The sequence below is a fragment of the Vombatus ursinus genome, unplaced genomic scaffold (genome assembly GCF_900497805.2).
Source record: "Vombatus ursinus unplaced genomic scaffold, bare-nosed wombat genome assembly UNPS02007284.1, whole genome shotgun sequence".
In the NCBI taxonomy this organism is placed as follows: Eukaryota; Metazoa; Chordata; class Mammalia; order Diprotodontia; family Vombatidae; genus Vombatus; species Vombatus ursinus.
Genome location: NW_020947062.1, coordinates 21896333 through 21917373, shown reverse-complemented (window position 1 = coordinate 21917373; position 21041 = coordinate 21896333). Strand labels below are relative to the sequence as shown.

At 38.7% G+C, this 21041-nt stretch overlaps 1 protein-coding gene across 6 annotated transcripts in view; it reads left to right on the top strand.

Moving 5' to 3' along the window:
* Positions 1-21041, top strand: part of LOC114033654 (core histone macro-H2A.1) — a 101637-nt gene that overhangs the window by 72720 nt on the left and 7876 nt on the right. For 4 of the 6 annotated variants that reach the window (XM_027849296.1, XM_027849294.1, XM_027849293.1 and 1 more), the window contains 3 exons: positions 4098-4197; positions 11867-11956; positions 15049-15223. In XM_027849296.1, the coding sequence (XP_027705097.1) occupies positions 4098-4197; positions 11867-11956; positions 15049-15223 (365 nt within the window). Of the gene's footprint in view, positions 1-4097; positions 4198-6229; positions 6321-11866; positions 11957-15048; positions 15224-21041 lie in introns of all 6 variants that reach the window. The other 2 variants (XM_027849297.1, XM_027849298.1) reach the window with 1 other exon arrangement.

Sequence of the window (21041 nt, the reverse complement as noted above, 5' to 3'; positions counted from 1 at the left end):
CCCCTTTAGAGAATTAATATAAACTAGCACCCAGCCAACAGTACAGAAGAGGATTATCAAAATCTTCCAAATCTTTTTTGTTGATCATTCACCTTACTTTCATAAAATCTGCAATTTATATCCAAAGGGTATTAAGAAAAAATAAAACTTCGCTATATATTGCAACCACATCTACATATAGTATATAGTAGCTTCAAATTTCAATGCTTGTATGTCACTGATACCATCTCTTCAGCTCAGTTAACAAGCTAATTCAAAGTCTGTTCCAAATAGGCCTGGTCGTTGTTTCTAAGTAAGACCATGTGGCTCTGAATGAACAGAAAACTTGTTGAGGCAGTTTTCTGTCACTGTAATGGATAGATCAGAATATTCAAAATGACTCACTCTATTTTCTACATTGAAGGAAGAGAGACTAATAAAATATCATTTCATTTCACCATTTATGTCTACAGATGTTCTAGCATTCATTTCAACTAATGTTTTATTTCATGGTCTGCCACCCAGCCCTGTGCTAAATGCTATGGGGAGTACAGCTGAAGCATTAAGATATGGTCCCTCCCCCTCAAGGAGCTTACATTCTAGTTGGGGTTTTCTTTCTCTCTCTCTCTCTCTCTTTCTCTCTCTCTTTTACACACACGCATACACACACACACGCACTCTCCCAACTAGAGACCAATATAAAAGAATATCAATCTAGCGCTCAGTTGACTATAATCTAAGGTCAGAAATACAGAGTGAAGACAAATGGCCATGAGGTGGTGAGGAACAAGGTCAATGTCATTTAGAACCAATCAAAATTAAAACCATGGACTCCTTGTGCAGGCAACAACTTTGAGAAGTCATCCATGGTGTCCTTCAGGCATGACTTTACTTAAGTCCTGATTGACCTATGAGAAACCATCTTATTTTTTATAAACACACCAACATTTTTATGTCACTTTTTCCAGTGCCTCACAATCTTATTGGCAAGAAATTATTCTTCATGTTTAGCCTAAATTTCCCCATGTGGTAGTTTTAAACTGCCTTGTAGACCTGTTCTCTTCTACATATCTTTCATGGGGAGTCCATTGTTGCCCATTCAGGTTCTTACTAGGGTAATCAGAGGGTGGCCTTACATTTTTCCATCTTTAGTTCTCTTATTTCTGCCTCCTACATTTGCATTTTTATGAAGGGCTGACTAATTCATGGCTGGTCTGTTATGTGCTATGGCATTGAGATCTCCTTGGCCATACCTGCTCATGCCCAGCCCACTGCCTTTGTTTCTGTGCACTGTTTGTTCTTCCTTGGGTGTATCACTTGTCTCCGCTGAATTTCATTTTTTTCTACACAATGTGCCAGTTAATCAAGGTACCTGCACCTCTTTTCATCTACTTCTTTCCTCCCTCCTACCCCTCAAAAAAAGAACAAAGAAAAAAAGCTTTATTTTAAGGTATCTGCTCTTTAGTCTATCATCTAAGTACATTAGATAAACCTTTCTCAGGTATAATCCGTAGTGAGGAGTAATGGCTGTTCTCTGGTGTCCTGTCTCTGCATGACACCCACATTTGGCCAGTTAAAGACAGACATCTCCACTCTCCAGCTGTAAATTGTCTGTGGAGCCTCATGGCTTCAGTTTGCAATTGCTGTCCTTTTACCAGGCTAGGATATAAGATTCTGCCCACATTATACTCCATATTCTCAGCAGAGAATCCAATTGCACTAAATGTAGGCAGAGTCAGTCTCCCTAGGACAAAGCCAGCTCAAGGCTGCAGGGTATTTTATAGCTCGGTTGAACTGGATCCTACATAAATAACCAGCTTTCCTATGAGGCATTTCTGAACACAAAACCAGAACAGTTTATATAACTGGAAAAAAGTGTGAATTTCTAAGGATTTAAGCATGTATGGTTTTAAACACATACAAAAATGCAGTAATGTGATAGATATAGTAAAAAGTGCACTCATCCATACCATGCCAAATGAAGTATTTCTTTCCCTTTTCCTTTCTCCCCTCTTTTCTTCCCTTTCCCCAACCTTGAAACAGTGTTTCTTTGGTATTGGCTTAATTTGAGTTTTGTTGTGTTTTTTTTCAAACAGCATTTGCATGTTGTCAGATTGCAAGACTCAAATGATATCATTTGGAAACAACCAATCCTTGTTCACAATTGTGCATGTGTTAAGGCACAGTAACCATTAAATTGCCTCCACATTTCCTACCCAATTGGTAGACCCATAGTTAACAAGTGTTAATCTTGACTTTCTTTAATGCCATTTATTCCTATGCACAGGAAGAATCCTTCGGATGAATGAATGAATGAATGAATGAATGAGAATCATCCCAAACTAGTGTTTGTTTGTTTTTTTCCCCAAAAGCCAGGACTGTGGACAGCTGAAGTCCCAGGTTGCAGTTCTTTATTCAAGAGCCACCCCTCTCTCCCCCCAGTCACCACACATGAGTTCCAAGAAACACATCTGAGGATCTCAATTCAAGGCCATTTGGAAAAGTATCTTAAACCACTAAATGTTCAAACTGAAAACTAGTCCACTACCTCTCTAGTTAGTAATTAAAAGTGATTCCCACTGTCAGATGGCTAGACCTGCCATGAGCCTGGGCCTAGAGTTTGTTTCCACTACTGTCTTCCTAAGAAAGGATTACTCTTAGTCTAAACAGGGTCCTGATTTTGAGAATGTGGTGACTGCTTCTGGGAATCATAAATCTAGGTTTATGTTTCTGATGCTTGGAGAGTGTTGGGCTTTTATTTTGTTTTCAATAAAATATTTGGCTCAATTAATTCAGAGGATTGAAGCCTAAGCAGCAGTTGGCCCTATTGCCAGCTTTCACCTCCTCTGATATGATGTTCACTTGTTTTCCCAGAAAACGAGGATAAGACAGCTCTGGCTAGAGTAGGTTTTGGCTGTATTGGGATGGACATATTCCTTACCCGAAATGGATCATCTTCTCCTCTGGGGAGGCCCTACATTTCTTTATGTAAATTGATGCCCACAGTTCTCATCATCACCCTGGCTAGAATCTAACTCAGCATCCTTCTCTGGCATTGTTATTTTTCTTTGACACAAGTTTTGTTCCTGAAATACCAAGCCAAAGAGTTAACATTGCATTTCAAAAAAAAAAAAGTTCCACTTGAACATTCATGTCTAAAAAACAATAAATAGGAAATGTGATACTAACATCCATTGGTCTCTATCTTAATTAATTCCCAGCACCCCACTGGTTGCTGAGTTTACAGTGTAAAATTTCCCCTCATCCTTGGATACTCAAGGTTGCCATGGAAATATGATAAAAGGACGGTCAAGAGCTAGAATATAAAGGAGCTGATTTATTGGGCAAAAATAAACTTGCTAGAGGGAAATACCCTGGAGGAGAATTCAGGACAGTGGTGCCCAAAGACTTTGGCAAATTTTAAGATAACTGCTTCTCGAAGAGGAACTGTTTTTTCCTTCCCCTTGGTTCTCCCTGGAGAAATTCAGTCTGGTGATGAATGGGCAGGTGAAATTAGGTGTTTCTAAGCAACAGACCAGTATAGCTCCTAATTGGCCTTCTGACTGAATCAGAACAGACTTCCTCCTGGATAGATTGAAATAGTACTAAAGATATGTGATAGGTTTGTTTAACATGGTAGTGCCCACCCCATCCCTGAGAAAGCCAGCCTGGTACTGTGAAGCCACTGGGAGGGGACAGGAATTCAATAACATTGTGCTGTCATAAGGAAGAGAGATTTTGAGTCTCATGATAGTGATTTTCCTGGACAGAGGCTCTGGAATGATCAACATTGCCAAAGGCAATGTGTGTATCCAGTACGGTTTAGACTTTGCCCAGACCCCCCATATTAACATCATTAATATGGTATCCCTAAGGCTGGCATCTAAAAAAAACTTCCTTGCAGCATTCTGAGTAGCATTTGAGTCTTGTGTTTGAAATGGATTCATTTTGAGCACTGACCCTCCCCACCTCTGCACCCATCACCAGCCTTGTTTGTGGCCTGTACTTTGTTTTGAGTATTTGTTACTTCCCTCTGTGTTGCAAGGCTCACTTCTCTGCAGCTTTTCTGTGACTTCCCAGCTGTCCTGTTATTTCCCACCTCATGCTTTTCTTTTCAGCTGAACCTTATTCACAGTGAAATCAGTAATTTAGCCGGCTTTGAGGTGGAGGCCATTATCAATCCTACCAATGCTGACATTGACCTTAAAGATGACCTAGGTAATTGGGGGAATGGGTTTGGCACAACCAGCTGTCAGATGGAAAACTATGGAACCCAGAATTTAGCTATTTAACAACTCTTTTTCTGTAAAATAGTTTAACCCAAATTCCCAAATCCTAGGCTGATGTTTGAGCCTGCATATCTGTGTCCAGCTTACACCAACCTTAGCCCAGGTATAAGGGACTCAGTACATATCATTGATTCTGATTGGCATCTTCTCACCTGATTGTAAATACATTTATATCTAAATTCTTTTCCATAATGATCAAACTGACTGTTGGCTTCTGGGGTGGGGGGAGGGGGGATTTTTTTTTAACTGACTGAAATACTCAGGTAACAGCAAAATGAGAGTTTCTCCATTCTCACCTTCATTACAAATTATATTCAGACTAAGCCTGAAAATAATTGAAGAGTAGAAGAGAATAAGATAATGTGGCTACAAATTGTCATGCTGGCTTTAATTAGCAAACATTGATTTTCTCAGCATTTATTATCTACCTTCATTGCATTGTCTTTTATGTTGGAAAACAGTATAATAATAAGTGCCACCTACTTAGAGCACACTGTGGTATCAAAGAGTGGATTTGATTCAACAAATTATATGCAAGACCCTGCTTTAGATATTGGGAATACAGAGAAAAGAAAGAAGAGTGAGTGTCCCTCCACCTCACCCACCTTGCAGGCCAGGAGCTCACAGTATCCTGAGGGATACAACACCTACACAAATGGGTAATAAAAAGTAACTTCAAGTTGGGGGAAGTCAGAAAAGGCCCTCAAAGGAGGGGTCCCTTGACCTGTGCTTTAGAGAAAGTGGACCAAAGTCTAAAGATAAGTCTCTTGATTGGTAAGTTACTTTGTGAAGAGAAAACATCTGTTCCAGAGCTCCACATAACACCATAGATCAGACTAGACATCTATAAGGGAATGTAGATGGGTCTATGCGTATCATCCCCATGCTTATAAACACACCTTAGCCTTCACTGATAGGTGATAGGTTATTAACAACACCTCTGTTCCCCCCGACAACAGCTTGTGGGAGTGAAGATGGCCACCTTCTCCCTCTAGCTTTGTCTGTGGTATTTATAATACGTTGAAAGTCCTCAAAGGAACTCTTTTCTAGTAAATACTAATTTAGGAATTCATTTTATAGTAACAGAGCTAAATACCTATTAGTTTTTGTTTTTTTTCTTACCTCTGCTTTTATAAAGCATCAACTTGGCTTAATGAAAGAATAATTCCATTCTACTGTTCAGGTATTGTTCATAAACATTTTTGCAAAATATGGGAGTAGACAAATCTACAAATGTATACTAAGTCTAACCCCATTTCAAATATTTGTATTTTATATAACTTAGCCAGATATTATTTTCAATGAAAAGACAACCAAAGGGAGGGGAAAAGTGGCACCAATAGAGTATATCTTAAAAAATGCAAAATACATTAAAGCAGAATTGACTTAAATAAGTGGTAGACCTGAAAAATATATTCCACTCCACTGGAGAAGGGGGAAAATTACCAGTTCTCTACACACAAATATACTGTTTTCTCAGTTTAAAAGAGAGGTGCCTTGAAGGTAGACAAGATGATAAATGTCACAAGGATAAAAATTAAGGCCTGTGAGTTTATTGCTGCTGACAAAATGGAGAAACTCGTTATTTTGGTTGGCCTGATGATCCGCAATTAAAAAAAAAACATGCCATATTTTAGTAGCCTTCTCAGTGGGGTGCCAGTTTTATAGGTTTCTGCAAAGTGAAAGGGGTGTTAGCCATTTTAAAAAAAAACTTTGGAAATGATCTCATGTGATTTTTTCAGACCTGTCATTCAAACATTTAATTGAAACATGTCACATTTGATATCCCTCCTCCTCTCACCCCCATCCACACGTGTACACACATCTTGGATTACCGTTTTGGCTCATACTTTGGAATCCACCAGGTAGGTCCACACTTCCATTGGTGCGTTAGTGAATGTACAGCCTATGCATGGGTCTCAATCCAACCCAGTTGATCTACATTTGTTTACCTGTTATAGTTGCAAGTTGTACAGGCTGATATTGCCACGATCGACAGTGATGCTGTCGTTCACCCGACAAACTCTGACTTCTACATCGGTGGTGAAGTAGGTAATGGAAAGCCCAGTGCTGCGGAGTTTGTGTGTGTGCATGGGCCATCAGCCACAAAAGCTTGATCGTTCTGATAGCTATGCAGGGCTGCATTCATCTTGCACTTCCAGCAGTCCTGACTCATGGGGTCTTAAAAATGAAATAACCTTCCTCCAAAGTCCCCTGATCATAGTTCTAAATTGCATTCCCTAGGCTCAATGTAAAAGGCAAAAAGACCAGTGGTGATGGGCCATGCAGCCATCAAATGGATGCTTCTGGTTGAGGAATCTGGCTTTTCCAACACAAGTTCTCCCCTTAAAATTTTGCAAGTGATCCCCACCCATAATTATGACCATCTGGGATCCTGTCACATGGACTCACTCTCTGGCAGAGGCATGCCATTGGGTTGACCACTTTTTTTTAAACCTGAATAAAGCTTTCACAATATCATCATAGTGAATTAGAAGAGAAATTATTAGAAGAGAAAATTAAAATTAGATAATTAGAAGAGAAAATTAAAATTAGATAATTAGAGAAAAACTCAATCATATAATTATTAGTATCATTTTTCTACATGAAACAGTTTGTTTTAATCACAGAATTGACTTACTTTTACTTTCCATCAACCTTTTAAACTATTTTAAAATCATGGAGACACCACAGCCTTAGACTTCACAAGAGCTAAAGGAATCAAAAGAGAATTGATAGTTCAGGGTAATATACAGATATCTCTCAATATGTAGAACGCATATGGGACCAGTATGTTCCTAAAAAATATTCATAGTTTTTTGTGTTTATATCCCCAGTGCCTGGCATAGTACTTGGCATATCATAATAGATAATAAATAAATACTTGTTGGTTGATTGATTACCATTACTATATATTTAGCCTCTCCAAAGACTTTTCAGAACCTTAAATTCTGAAAAGGACTTTCTTATCACTTGCTTATTTAATCAATAAGCAAGTGTTTATTGAGCACTTTCTATATACCAGGTGCTTTTCTAGGTGCTGGAAGAGTTTTCTTTGAGTTGACTGGTTTCAAAGGGTTGGAATAAATGATCTTTAGGATCCTTTCTAACTCTAAATTCTATGATCCTGTAGTTTTGTAAGTGTATTAAATTGCCTTACAGTGAGGGATACCTGTACAGAAATATTCATACATCATATCATGTAGAAATACTAGGTTGTAGGCTCAAAGATAGCACCCATAATGTAAAAAATGAATGTTACCAAATAACTAAATGTCAACTTATATTAAAGGTGGCTAAAGATGACAAGACCTTCAGAACTATTTAACACTGTCCCCAAAATGGCTATAATCCAGCAGTCTATAGCAGTCCTGTTTTGTTCACTATTACTGAAGAAAACATAGTATTTGTAGAGTGTCTACATAGATCATTGTTCCATTGTGTAATTCAAGTTAGTTAATCCCATAGATTCTGGTTTCTAATGCAGCATCTAGGAAGAAAATATTAAGCCGAGTCTGGATAAGCTGAGGGTATCATGCCAAAATTAAGTCCTAACAACTAAAATAAACTGAAATCCAAGTATCAAAAGGCAGAGCCTGAGAGACAGGAGCTTCACTCCTTACTTGACCAAATGGAAATGTGATGAGCAGGAAAAGGTCATTTTATGAATAACAAAACAATTTAATAGTAAATTTTACAAAATTGAGAGCTGTGTACGCAATCCATAGTAACTAACCTGTCTCTTTTAACCTGTACTGAAAGACAAGGCCTCTAGACACGATACCTATTGGACCTGGAAGGCCACCTTCTGAATTACCAGTTGCTCTGAGCCCTCCTTTGAACTCTAGTCTTTTGATTCAAAAGCTGAAGGGACCCATTGAAAATGAGATTGTTCAACTTCTCTCCAGACAAGGACAATTCCAAACAATCCTAAGGAAGACAAGAGTTCCCTACATTCTTTTCTGACATCCACCTCACAGTGTGATGTGATACCTCTATGGCCAGATGACACAAAAGCCAAAGGAAACTACGTTAACCCTTAATGGAACTAGTTTTCTTGAATCATTAATTGAAACACTTGCAAAACAATGGTGTCAATGATACCTTACATTCAATAGTTTTGTGTTTTCTCAAGAGTACATGTACCTTCACAAACAATAGTTCAGTCTCACAATTAGACAAATGAGGAAGTAGGCCCAGAGAATTCGAAAGACTTGCTGAAGGTCATATAGTTGGTTGATAATAGAGCCAGGGGTAGAATATACCAGCATGGGGCTGTTTTTAAGAGTGATACCTGGTGAACCAATTTAAACCAGAACTAAACCAGATCTATACTTTATCTCCACCAAAACTGACCTAAATTTACATCTCATTTGGGTCTAGTGTCTGCTTTGAAGTGAGCCTCTTTAAGAGTTGGAGAAACTCCTGCCCGATAATCTAATTTCTCACCATTGATAATAAATTCCCAGGTCCCATGACTGCTGGAAGAAGAAATGAACCTGCACGAATGCTTAGCTTCTGATGATTAACTTTGATCACCTAAAGGTCTTTCTAACAGTGAAATTTGCCACAGGCATAAAGCCTCAAGTCATCTAGGCCAAAATTCTTTCTTAGGCTGTTCTAAGCACTGTAATACTTATTATGCCTGCTTTGTAAGCATGAGATAATGCTCTTATTCTCATGAGAGTAACACATAGTTATGCTTGGGAGAAAATAAGCCAATTGCTTTACCATTAACCCTGATATTAGACTAAAGAAGCAAATGTTCTTTGTTAAGAATTTTAACTATATAGAGGAAAAATGTCTTCATCTTATTAAAAAAAATGCAAATGCATTCATGCATACATAGTTATGTATAGGATCAAAGTGGACCTTGGTTGTGTGTCCTCAATTTTGGGTAGAATTCAGATATCACTAATACTTAAAGAGCAGTTTAATTTTAATTTCCTTTCCAATTAAAAAAAAATAGGGTAATTTGTTAAGTAATTTAATTCATTGAATAGAATATTGATAATAAACCATATCTGCCTAAGAAATAGTTGTAGAAAAGAAGACACTTACTGTAATGCTATTCTTAACATTTTCTAGTCTAGTGTGTTAGTTAATAGATATAGTTAGAGAATTTGAATTTTATTAATTTACTGTAGAATGTTTCTTCTCCCCTCAAATTAAGCTAAAGTGTAAGGTGAAAATAGTACTATGTTATAATAATAATAATAATAATAATAATAGCTCACACTTTTATAGCTTTTTTTAAGCTTTGCAATATATTTTGCATATATTATCTGAAGTGAAAGCAGTGGTACAGTCATTCTGGATGTTAGTGAATGGAGAATCAAGGCTATGATTTGCATCTTTCATCTCCATAGTGGCCTTGCCCCAATTCTCTGGTCATTTCAAGCCTGCACTATGTAAGTGCTTTTTCCTTATTGTCTGCTATTCATTGCTACCTTAGTCAGATGTCACATGTAAATCAGACTTCCTGCCACTTGAGCTTAAGATCAGTGGAGCTCAGAAATCTGTATTGGGTAGTGGCTTTTGCCTCATGACCTCTGCCATCAAAACACCCTATTGCCCCTTCTGAACTTTAGAGTGTAGAGAGAAAGATTTCTCATGAAGAATCTTCAAATGGACACCTCTCTCTGAAAGTCAGCCCAGGACCAGGTTAACATCTTAATGTCTCTGCCTTAAGGAGAGTTGACTGATGTTTGATTATCACCCTTTCAGTGATCACATCAGTGCTTGCAGATTTCCAGAGCAGGACTCTGCTAACATAACTGTAGCGTTAACCCCAAATTCTATTTGTACCGAAGCCATTTGTCTTTTTATTTTTTTCAACCATGCTGGGAGTTTTTCACCCATGCAGGCCACCCATTTTTGGGATGTGAACTCCCATGTGAATAAGGCAGATTTCTTTAAAACATCTAATACTTGTTTTCGTAGCATATATTCAAAGCAAATTTGGGGTAATTCATTCCAGTGCCTCAAAAGCAAATCACCACAAACTTGTGTTATGTATATCATGATTTCTTTTCCCAAGTAAAAGCATAAGTAAGTAGTTTAAAAGGGTGTACTTCAGCCTCGCTTCAGGAAAGTAACTTTAAGATGTGCAAAACAGGAATCAGAGCTTTAAAAAAAAAGCCAAACTCTGTTCATTCAGAAATATTCAGTATTATTTGCCAATCAAAGTCTGTTGTTTTTTGTAGTTGTCTATCAGAACAATGCGATGGACCAGTTCTAAATACTTAACATTAGATTGTACTGTGAGTTTGTATTTCCACTTAGAAAAACATCCCCCAGTAGAAGGTATTGGAACATAAGATCATAGATTAAAGTTGGAAGGGACATCATAAATTGCCCATTTTAATCTTCCTCCCTTCATAGAGTGGAAGAGCCAGGATTTGAACCTAGGACCTCTGGTTCTAAATCCTGTGCTCTTTGCACCACTGTGTTTTCCCAGTTGATTTTTTACCAAACAAGTGAACAGATTTGCTAGTTACTATTTTTATGTTTTGAGCCTGAATTATTAGAAACTCAATAATCATTCCAATCCATCACCAAGCATTTTTCAGGTATCTACTATTTGTACAGAAGCCATTTGTCTTTTTCTTTTTTTTATCCATGCTGGAGAGTTTTTTACCCATGCACTCCACCCGTTTTTGAGATGTGAACTCCATGTGAATAAGGTAGATTTCTTTAAAACATTCAATCCTCATTTTTGTAGCATATACCCAAACCAAATTTGGGATAATTCATTACAGTACCTCAAAAGCGAATCACCACAAACTTGTGTTATGTATGTCATGGGACTGTGCTAAGTGCTAGGAATGCAAAAAGTCTATATATAATAGAACATCTTTAAGCTCTGTTTCTTTCTTTGCTCATCTTTACATATGACAATCAGGGGTCATTAGTATAATTTAAGAAATCTTGTCTGGGGCCATTTTTGTATTTGCCTATGATGACAGAACTGCAAAATAAGAACTAAGTCATTTAATAATTGGTGGCCATAAGGTGATAAAAACCCTTGATGACTCCCACCAAATGTTGGGGTGCTCTCCTTTTGTTCTAGGTTCAGTGACAGAAGAAGTTGGATGTTTGGTGAAAGAACAATAAAATTCTTTAAAGATCTTCTTATTTTAAGGAAGGAGGGGCAGTAGGGAGAATTTGATCTTTCTTAGAGAAGCTCAGGTGGGAGCAGGCCTTCATGTTTAGTTTCTAGCCCTGTGAAGCTTCTTTTCTGACAAAAACAAAACAAATGAGAGTGGGTCCACACAAAAAGGGCCCAGTTCTCTTGGCCTCTTGATAACTCGGGCATCTTTGAGACCAGCCAGAATTAGACTCACTGATAATCTGAATCAGGGTCCAACAGAGACAGGAAAAGCAGGAGGCAATGTGAAAGGTGCCCATTGGCTATTTGGGAATGGCTTTGAAGTTTTACATTAACAAAACTAACATTTAGTTCCTATTTTGCAGTCCTTCCAAAATTGAGTGGGTCAAATCATTTTGTAAGTAGCATGGTAGCTTGATGTGCTACCATGCTTGTGTGGGCCCAAGCGATGAGGCTTGGAATCTAACCAGACACTGTCCTTGTTTAGGGAATACCCTGGAGAAGAAAGGTGGCAAGGAATTTGTGGAAGCAGTGTTAGAGCTTCGGAAAAAAAATGGTCCATTGGACATCGCTGGAGGTAAGACTAAAGCAGCATTGCCAGTTTTTAGGTTTGGTTCTTGCTCCACCTGGGCACATTCCTGAGCTGTGCCATCTTTTAATCCTCACAAAACACTGTTATGGAAACCACCCTGCATGATTACTTTAGAGTCTCAAAATGAAAATTACAATATGACATCTATCCCTTCCGTGCAATGGAGCGAAGTAAAGAGCTATTATCTTTATAAAACAGAATTTTATTGTAGGCATAGAGTCCAAACTTAGAATCCATCGAACCACCTTTAAAAATATGATTACTCAAAACAGTTAATCAGTTTTTTTAGATCTAAGATTCTGGAGTTTCAAAACAAAGAAAAGAACACTGTACACATAAGCTCTGATAAATTACAAATGGCAATATTTAAACCATCTGTAAAGTTGCTGATAAATGTTGCAAATTAAAAATCCTCATTCAACCACCTCTATTTATAATTGCAAAAAATAAATAAAATCAGTTACGATTTGCCAGTTAAACTCCTCCAGAAAGAAGGAAAAAAGGGAAAAGCTTATTTTTGAACTGAAGGCAAAAATTTTCGTTAACTGCTTTAATTTTTTTTTCTGGTCCTTACAGAATCCCCTATCCAGGCCAGTTTAAAATCTGAAGTTGGAAGAAAATGTAATTGAGCATACAGATCAGTGCAAATTTTAATCCATATGGGTGATGGCAGAGTACAATGTCACCCAAGTTGCTGGATATGAATGTACACGAAATGATAGCTCTGGTACTAGCAAGCCAGGTGCAACTAGGCCATTCTTCTCTTTTGTCCAGGAATCCTGTGGTCTTAACTATTTCTGACAATGTCAGTTCCTTATGCCTTCTGTGGTTACGTAGGACCAAAGCTCATCAGGATGAGGTGGTGGTGGGGTTCCTTGAGATGGTCCAAATATCTGTAGCATGAAGCATTAGGCAGTATCTTGCCGATGGATTTGGTGATGATAGAACCAGTTCTACCCTTTTTTACTGCCAGAGGAAATGAGACACTATGTTGGGCCTCATGAAGTTCTCAAGTCCATCCAGTTGGGAAAGCCAGCCTACTACAAACTCATGTGCAAAGACACAAAGGTTCAAAGTAGACTACAGAATGTCAATTAGATAGGATGCCAGAGACTGTCAGATTTAACCCTTTATCTTACGCAGTGGAAAGCCAAGTCCCAAATAGGGAAAGTGACAGCGTAGAACCATGGCTAACAAAGGAGTAGAAGACATGGTCCCAGCCTGTGGAACTTGCAGATTAGTTGGGAAGAGAATGCCTGCACTTTATGAAACGATCTGAGAATGAACATGATAACTGGCTGTGTGCCAGAAGTTTATTTGTAGGTCAGTTGTCTGGATCTCAGGACACGTTTTCCATTAGAAATGTTGTTTGATGTGCCAGTTTTCTTCCTAAGCTACTCTACAAAAGCTCTTTGAACCCATAAGATAGGCCTATCTCAGGGGTGGGGAACCTGCAGCCTCAAGGCTACTTGTGGCCTTCTGGGTCCTCGGGTGCAGCCTTTTGACTGAGTCAAATTTTACAGAATAAATCCTTTTATTAAGGGGATTTGTTCTGTGAAGTTTGGATTCAGTCAAAGAGCTGCAGTTGAGGACCCAGAAGGCCACATGTAGCCTTGAGGCTGCAGGTTCCCCACCTTTGAGATAGGTGAACAGTGGCACTAATCATATCAGTAAGGTCAATCACCATTCTACACATTAGTTTTTAGTTTCAATTTCACAGACCCTCAAGAGATAAGACTTTCTGATTAAAGAGCTTTCCCTTTCCTACCAGTGCCTCAAACACCAAAATCCACACGTAAGAAAGAAAACCTTCCCCACTTCCTGATATCAGGCTGAGACAGGATTTCTGGGACAGAGCCTTTATCAGTGACTTTTGGGCAGCAGGGAATTCTGGGTGTTCATAAGTCAGGGATAGCCAGTATAATCAAGTGCTTGTTTATAGACACTTCACTGTAATAACATCATTAAGCATCTGTATATTTCCATTTGTTTATAGTCATTTATTTACTCATATTTAATCACCTACGTCTCATTCCTTGGTACATAGAAGGATCCTAAGTCTTTGGGAGAGGATTCTTCATGATTAGTTAAGATGAGAAAGGAAGGAAGAATCCTTAAAAGAGACATATCATTGAGCGTTCTGTTAAAATGAAATAATCCTACCTAAAGCAAACTGATTAATTCCTTAAAAACTAAATAGCATTATTTAATTGTGTGGACTCTCAAGACATTCCCTAATAAAGCCATTGAAGCAGGTTACTGGGGTATTTGTTAAACTCTATAAATAAACAAAGGTTTTTTAATGTGTCTGCATCGACATAACAGGGAAATTTATTGATCATACCTAATGATTCTTCAAATGAACCCATTGGCAGCGAAAGGAACCAGTGGATACAACCACTTTGAACACTGAAAGGGGTTATTAGTCTGGCATATTCAGTTCATTGTGGTTGGCCCTGAATAACTATTCTTTATAGCTGGGGGATTACCCTACAATAATGGAACCCATTCCTGGCGGTTGCTCAGTGAATACTGAATGCCAGGTTTCCAAGGCTATGCCTTGGCTGGTCAGTGCAGTTGTAAATGACTATAACTAAACATATGTTTTACCACCACGGGAACCTGGGTTACAATTGCAAGTACGTTAGAAGTGCTCTTGTTCACTCTTCACACTCCTGACTTCAAAGAACTAGCATAATTTTTAAATAGGTATACAGCACTTTACCATTTATAAAGCCCTTTCACATGCATTATCTCACTTGACTGGCTCAACAGTTCTGTGAGGGAGCCAGGGCAGGGTGATCATCCCTGTTTTACTGATGAGGAAATAGGGTGAGAGAAAGACAGAGACAGCGATCCAAGGTTACTTCTAGTAGGTACAGGAGGCAGGATTAGAACCCAGATCTTTTGATCCCTAGTTATAGCAATTATTCCATGACATGATATTTGCAGGTGGTTTGAATTTAAGGTTGAGGAGTTGTTTTGTTGTTGTTGTTTTTAACCCCATGCACACACGTAAATTGCTTTTTTATTTGCAAAGGAATGGGAGTAAAGGTCTGGGTTCTTCTTCCCATCAGCGGCTGTCAGTGCAGGCCATGGCTTGCCCGCCAAGTTTGTGATCCATTGTAACAGTCCAATATGGGGCTCTGACAAGTGCGAAGAACTTCTGGAAAAGACAGTGAAGAACTGTTTGGCCTTGGCAGACGACAAGAAGCTGAAATCAATTGCATTTCCATCAATTGGCAGTGGCCGGTAAGAGAGCCCACTAGTCCAAATATTTGTGCCAGAAGATAATTCTCAAGTAATATATTCATTTATCCAATTATTGAGGGACTAATGTGGATGCTCAGCTGGGTGATTAGAGGCAAAAATGAATAAGGCTAGGTCTTCATCTTCGTACGGTTCATAGTCTAGTTGAAGAGATAAGATGCAAAATGTTACATAATTCAATTTAATTTAATTTCATCCAATAAATAATTACTTAGTCCTTATATCTGGGCCCTATGCTGGGTACTAAGAATACAGATTTAAAATAAGATGTGGTCCTGCTCTTCCAGGAACTTCCAATCTAGTAGAAGTACAGGTCATGTACACATAGCTATAGTGCAAATCAGGTTTTGATAAACATGGAGGAGAGATTAAATAGAAGCCTGGAAGATTTAAGGATTTAAGGAAAGAATAATCACTTCTAACTGGGGAATGAGAGGAATGGATTGCGGAAGGCTTTATGGAGGAAGTGGTACCTGAGCTGGACCTTGAAAATGAGAAGGATGTAAGTAGATGGAGATGCCTAGGGAGATTTCTCTAGGCCTGAGAGACAGCATTCTCAAAGGCACAGAGATGGGAAAGGGAAGCATAAAACTGAGGAGCACTGAGTGGTCAAGTCTGGCCAAATGATAGATTATGCAGAGTGAAAGACAAAACTAGAAAGGTGGGTTGGAGACTGATTGTAAAGGGCTTTAAATGCCTAGCTGAGGAGTTTGATTGGAGAGGGTCAGATGGGAGACCCTCTCATTTTGTAAACATCTTCTAACTTTTTTGTCTTGATGTCCCCGTCGATGACCTAAGGGTCATCTTCTTGGAACATGGTCCAGTTGCACAAGGATCCTCCAACTAAAGACAGAATTGAAAGCTAACTCTACCTGCCATATGATATTATCTGAGTAGATGGTGGAAGCATCGTTTGTAGGATTTCGGAACCTTGTAGGTCACCTAATCCAGGTCTCTCCTTTTGTAGATGAGGAAACTGGGGCCCAGAGAAGTTCAGTGACCTGCCCAGGTCACCCAGTAAATGAGCATAGCTGGGATTCAGATTGAGGCCCTCTCACTTGAGAGCTTGTGTTTTTCCCAGTCTACTACATTGCCTATTTTACATTGGTAGTGTACTCTACTTTTTTCAGTGGGCTGTTTTGCTCTACACATATTGAAAACTTGCAGTATTATCTAACTGAGCATGATCTAAAAAGAACATGGATGTACATATCACTACATTTAGGAGCCCTTTCAATTGAGAAGAAAAGTGACTGTGCCTTATAAGATAGGACGCAGTCAGCAAGCTCCTGGTAGAATACACTTTATTTGCAATTAAGGAGAATTACTGCATTGTAACGTAGGCGCAGGCCCAGAGTAGATTTAGAATCACTTTCTACAAACCAGTCTTGTAGAAGTCTAAAGTAACTGTGCCTCTGAAGTCTGTTCTTTATCACTGAATTCACTGTGTTACCTTTGATAAATGAGTCGACTTCTCTGCCTCTTGGTTTATTTATCAGTAAGTGAGATTAATAGGGTTTACCTTCCTCATAGAAGTATTATGAGGCTCCATTAATTAGTGTTTATAATGCACTTTGATACATGCTGATAAAAGGTGTTTCAGACGTGAGAGGTAATATTATTCTTTATTGGTAGCAGTATTTTTTCCTTTAGCTATTGAGAAAGCTTTTAATTGAATTATGAAAATTAATTCCCATAAAAGTACATCTGTTATTTCAAGCATATTTACATTTTTCATGGAGTAAAACATTTTTAAAAAATAATAAATTGAAAAACTTTTAAGATCTACAAGTGCCGAAGGCACCACATGTGCACAGCTGTTCTGTTACAGACATCTGTCAAGCAGACATCACCTTATAAAGCCATGTAAACAGTTTCATTCCCTTTCATGACTCAAGAATGGGATTACACCAAAGCTGTTCAAATAAATCATGTTGGGTTTTAGTAGGGGAAATAAAAAAGCTTGTTTGTGGCATCCAGTGTCTCCAGCATAAAAGTCATGTTGGGATTTAAAAAAAATTAAGTCCAGCATGCTAAAGGAAAGGCCTGGCGATGGCATTCTCATGTAACGGTATTTCGATATCCTCAGCCTCCAGCAGCCATAACGATCACAATACTGCATGCATTGGTGTGTATTCCGTACTGGCCATTTGCCTCAGATGATTTCTTTTAAAATGTGCTTCAGTTAAATAAAACCCAACATTGTAACACGGGATGCAGGAAACTACCTTTGGCATCTAGACATCCTGTTTCCAGCCTGTTAGACCACAATATTTATTGAACCCCAACTCCATGCAAAGTCCTCCTTGGCTCTGGTTGACATTAAGAGGGTGCACACAATCTCCTAGGAGAAAAACACAGAGTCAGTTTTCTCTCTTCTAGTTAAGGGATTTTGCATGAACTTTTCTTGAATTTATGAGTTCTGAGAAAGCCAGTTTAGGTAGGGCTGTATTTCCCTTTCCATTTGGCAAGTGCAGGCCCTGCGGTCGTTTGCATGGTAGGGTCTCCAAACCTTTTGAGCCAGCAGAGACTAGGTGGCAGGAGGAAACACTTTGGAATTCTTTCACCCTATAAACTCAGGGTTATAGCTAGTAGGTCCCTCCCTTGTGCCTTTGGCATTTGGTCCTAGAAGAAAAGCAAATTAGAGAAAAAGCAGAAAGAGATCACAGATGCTGCATCATGGCATAAAATGGGAGATGATGAATTAGCATTAAGTATTGTGTTGGGAACCCATGTTTTGAGACTCCACCTACCATCACTGACTATCTAGGAACTCATGGGGCATAAGGGCATTTAACATAGCAGCTTGCTGAAGTTTCCACTTTTCACTGCTTGAAAAACTGTGCTTTCAGAACAGGCTCTTTGTTTTATTGCTAAATAAGGCACCTTCTCATGAAAGCTGTGAATTTCTTAAAAGTAGCTTCAAATTCACCCAAATATCAGAGCAAGGCCAGGACACTGTTGAAAACATTTCAGAGGTATAGGAATGGTGGTAGGACCATGGTCCATTTGGAAGAGCAGCAGATGCAGCACAGCTACTCATTTCCTTTCTTAGACATCATGGTCTTATCCATCCCCTAAATAGTTAAGATTATAGAAAATGTTTCTGATTGCCTCCACCCAGCTATACTTGAGGACACAACGGGGAGGCAGCAACACTTCATGGTATACATTTCCAGGGAAATGGCCTCCACATTTCTGTGCCAATGAATGTATCCTCAAGATAAAATCAACTTAATGTGTAGCCTGCATACATAACCCCAAATCTCAATAGGTCAGACAGAACTGAAAGTAAGCACCAAATCAGGCAGGTTGACACTAAATGACATATTTTTGATAGAGCCAAGACTAGAACAGTAAAGTCAGAGGAATTTTTTTTTGTTACTGTTTGGTGTGGAATTATGATTTCATCAAGGTAAGGAATTCTTGGTGTAGAAACTCCACTGATTGGCAACTTTGCAGTGGATCAGAGTCAGAAAAACCTGAGTTCAAATCTTGCTTCGACAACTAGCTATGCAAGCCTGAGCAAGTCACTTAAACCTCTGTTTTCTTATCTGTAAAATGGGGATAATAATAACAATAATAATAAATAGTACCCACCTCATAGGGTTTTGAGGATCAAATGAGATAACATGTAAAGCACTTTGCAAACCTTAAAGATAGCCATTATATAATAATAATTGTTACTCTTGTAACCTGTAGTCTTGGAAAGTTGTCTGTACGCTGAAAGGTTGTAACTTGCCCATGTTCACACTCCTTGTATGTGTCAGAGGCCAAACTTGAACCCATGATTTCCTGACTCCCAAGCTAGTGTCCACTAGGCTGTCCTACCTCTCCAGAGAAGTAAGCTTGGCAAATGTCTTTACTTAAAGGGATAAAGCCATTTAAGACCCACTTATAAAGTGCAGAAATAGGTAAAGGGGTTTGTGGACTAAGGATAATACATAAGTATCATTGCTCCATAATTGAAGGACTGATTACTTAGGGATTTGGAAATCATCTAATCTAAACTGATTCCTTTAGAGAGAAGAAAACTGAGGCCTGGAGAGAAATGATATGTCCAGAGTGTCACAGCTGGGATTAGAACCCTGTTCTATGGTCCTGAGTGTCAGGCTTTTTCTAGGACACCAAGCTGCCTCTCATACTCAGTTGGTGGGTTGTTGGGCTTTGCACTTTCCTCCTAATGCCCTGTTGGTTTCATTATTCATAAGCAGTGAGTACTCTTGGAAAAAGGAGACTACTGTGTATGATTCACAAAGTAGGAGCCAAAAATGCTGAGCTAGAAGCAGAGACTTTTTATTCACTTGGCCAAAATAATAATGATTAAAAAAAATAAGATTTTTTCATTATCATATTTTCACTAAATTTCCATTTAACAAACTCAACAACTGAACGTGTGCCACATAGAGTACATTAGTTCTGTAAGTAGCTATTGTAATGGGAGACAAAGAATAGATGGTTTCTGAGGTTCCAGGATCCTAGGAATTAAACTGGATTTCTATCCTTATGAGACTTACAGTCTAATTAGAGAGACATGATGTACAGATATAAAAAGATAATCACCAGCACCAGACTGTGTGTGCTAATTACTTAATAAAAGAAGTAGTAAATAGGAATTTAGGGAGGGAAGAAATCATTGTCAGAAAAAGGCTTCCTGTGTGACTTTGAGAAGCTCTTTTACTCATTTGGGCTCCAGCTTCCTTATCTGTAAAGTGAGAGGATTTGGCTAGGTGATCTCTTTGGGCCCTTCCAGCTCTACAGTCTATCATGAAGGCGATCATTTTGGAAACTGGACTTGCAGAATTCCACACCAAGTGGAGTGCAGAGCTGAGAGGACGACAAAGAGACCAGACCATCCAGACCAGAGAGTGTCTAAGTCTGGAACTGTAGATTGGAGCCATTTTTTTAATATATGGTATAAAATGAAGATGTGCCAGTGCAGTCCCAGATCTTGACTGTAAGGAAGAATAAGAAAAAGATAGGCAGTATGACATAGTAGGTAGAGAGCTGGCCTTGGAATAGGAAGAGGTAGATTCAAATCCTGTTTCTGACATGGCAGCTGTGACAGTGGGCAAGACACTGCACCTCTCAGAGTGCCTCTTTCTAAGACTACGAATGGCAGAGTAGGTGCTCATCTGTATTGAGAGGAATCACATACCCCATGTTTCCCCTATGCCCACCCCCAGCCTCACCAAAAGAAAATGGTGACTCTCCCTGTTTTCCCAGTACAGATGTTATAAAAATAATTTCATATTAAAAGTCACTTTAAGCCCACTCTAGACATAAGCAGGAGCCTCATGGTCATTTTGGGACCTCTTTCTTTTTAATGGGGTATGCATATAAGGTTTCTTCTCATTGTCATGCTTCTGGAGTGTTAGTGGAGGCTTTCCCTGCAGGCTGAGAAGTGAACCAGAATATTCATGTAATTCTTTCTTAATCACATAGCAAGGACAGGTTAGTTTGTGCCCCAGACACATAGAGGATCCATGAAGGAAAATTTTACTTTCAAGATTTCAAAGATCTCACTACTTAGTGATTGCACCAAAGTACTGAAACTCAGAATCCAATAGAAATAGCCAAATAATGCTAATAGCTGACTTTATTATTAATTGCTTTATGGCAGAATTTCTTAACTTTTTTTTGTGTCATAGGCCTCTTTGGCAGTTTGGTGAAGGCTGTGGGACTCTTCTCGATGTTTTAAAAATGCATAATAAATAAAATACATGGAATTACAAAGCAAACTAATTATGTTGAAATAGTTATCAAAATATTCAAAAACCAAATTCACGAGCCCCAGATT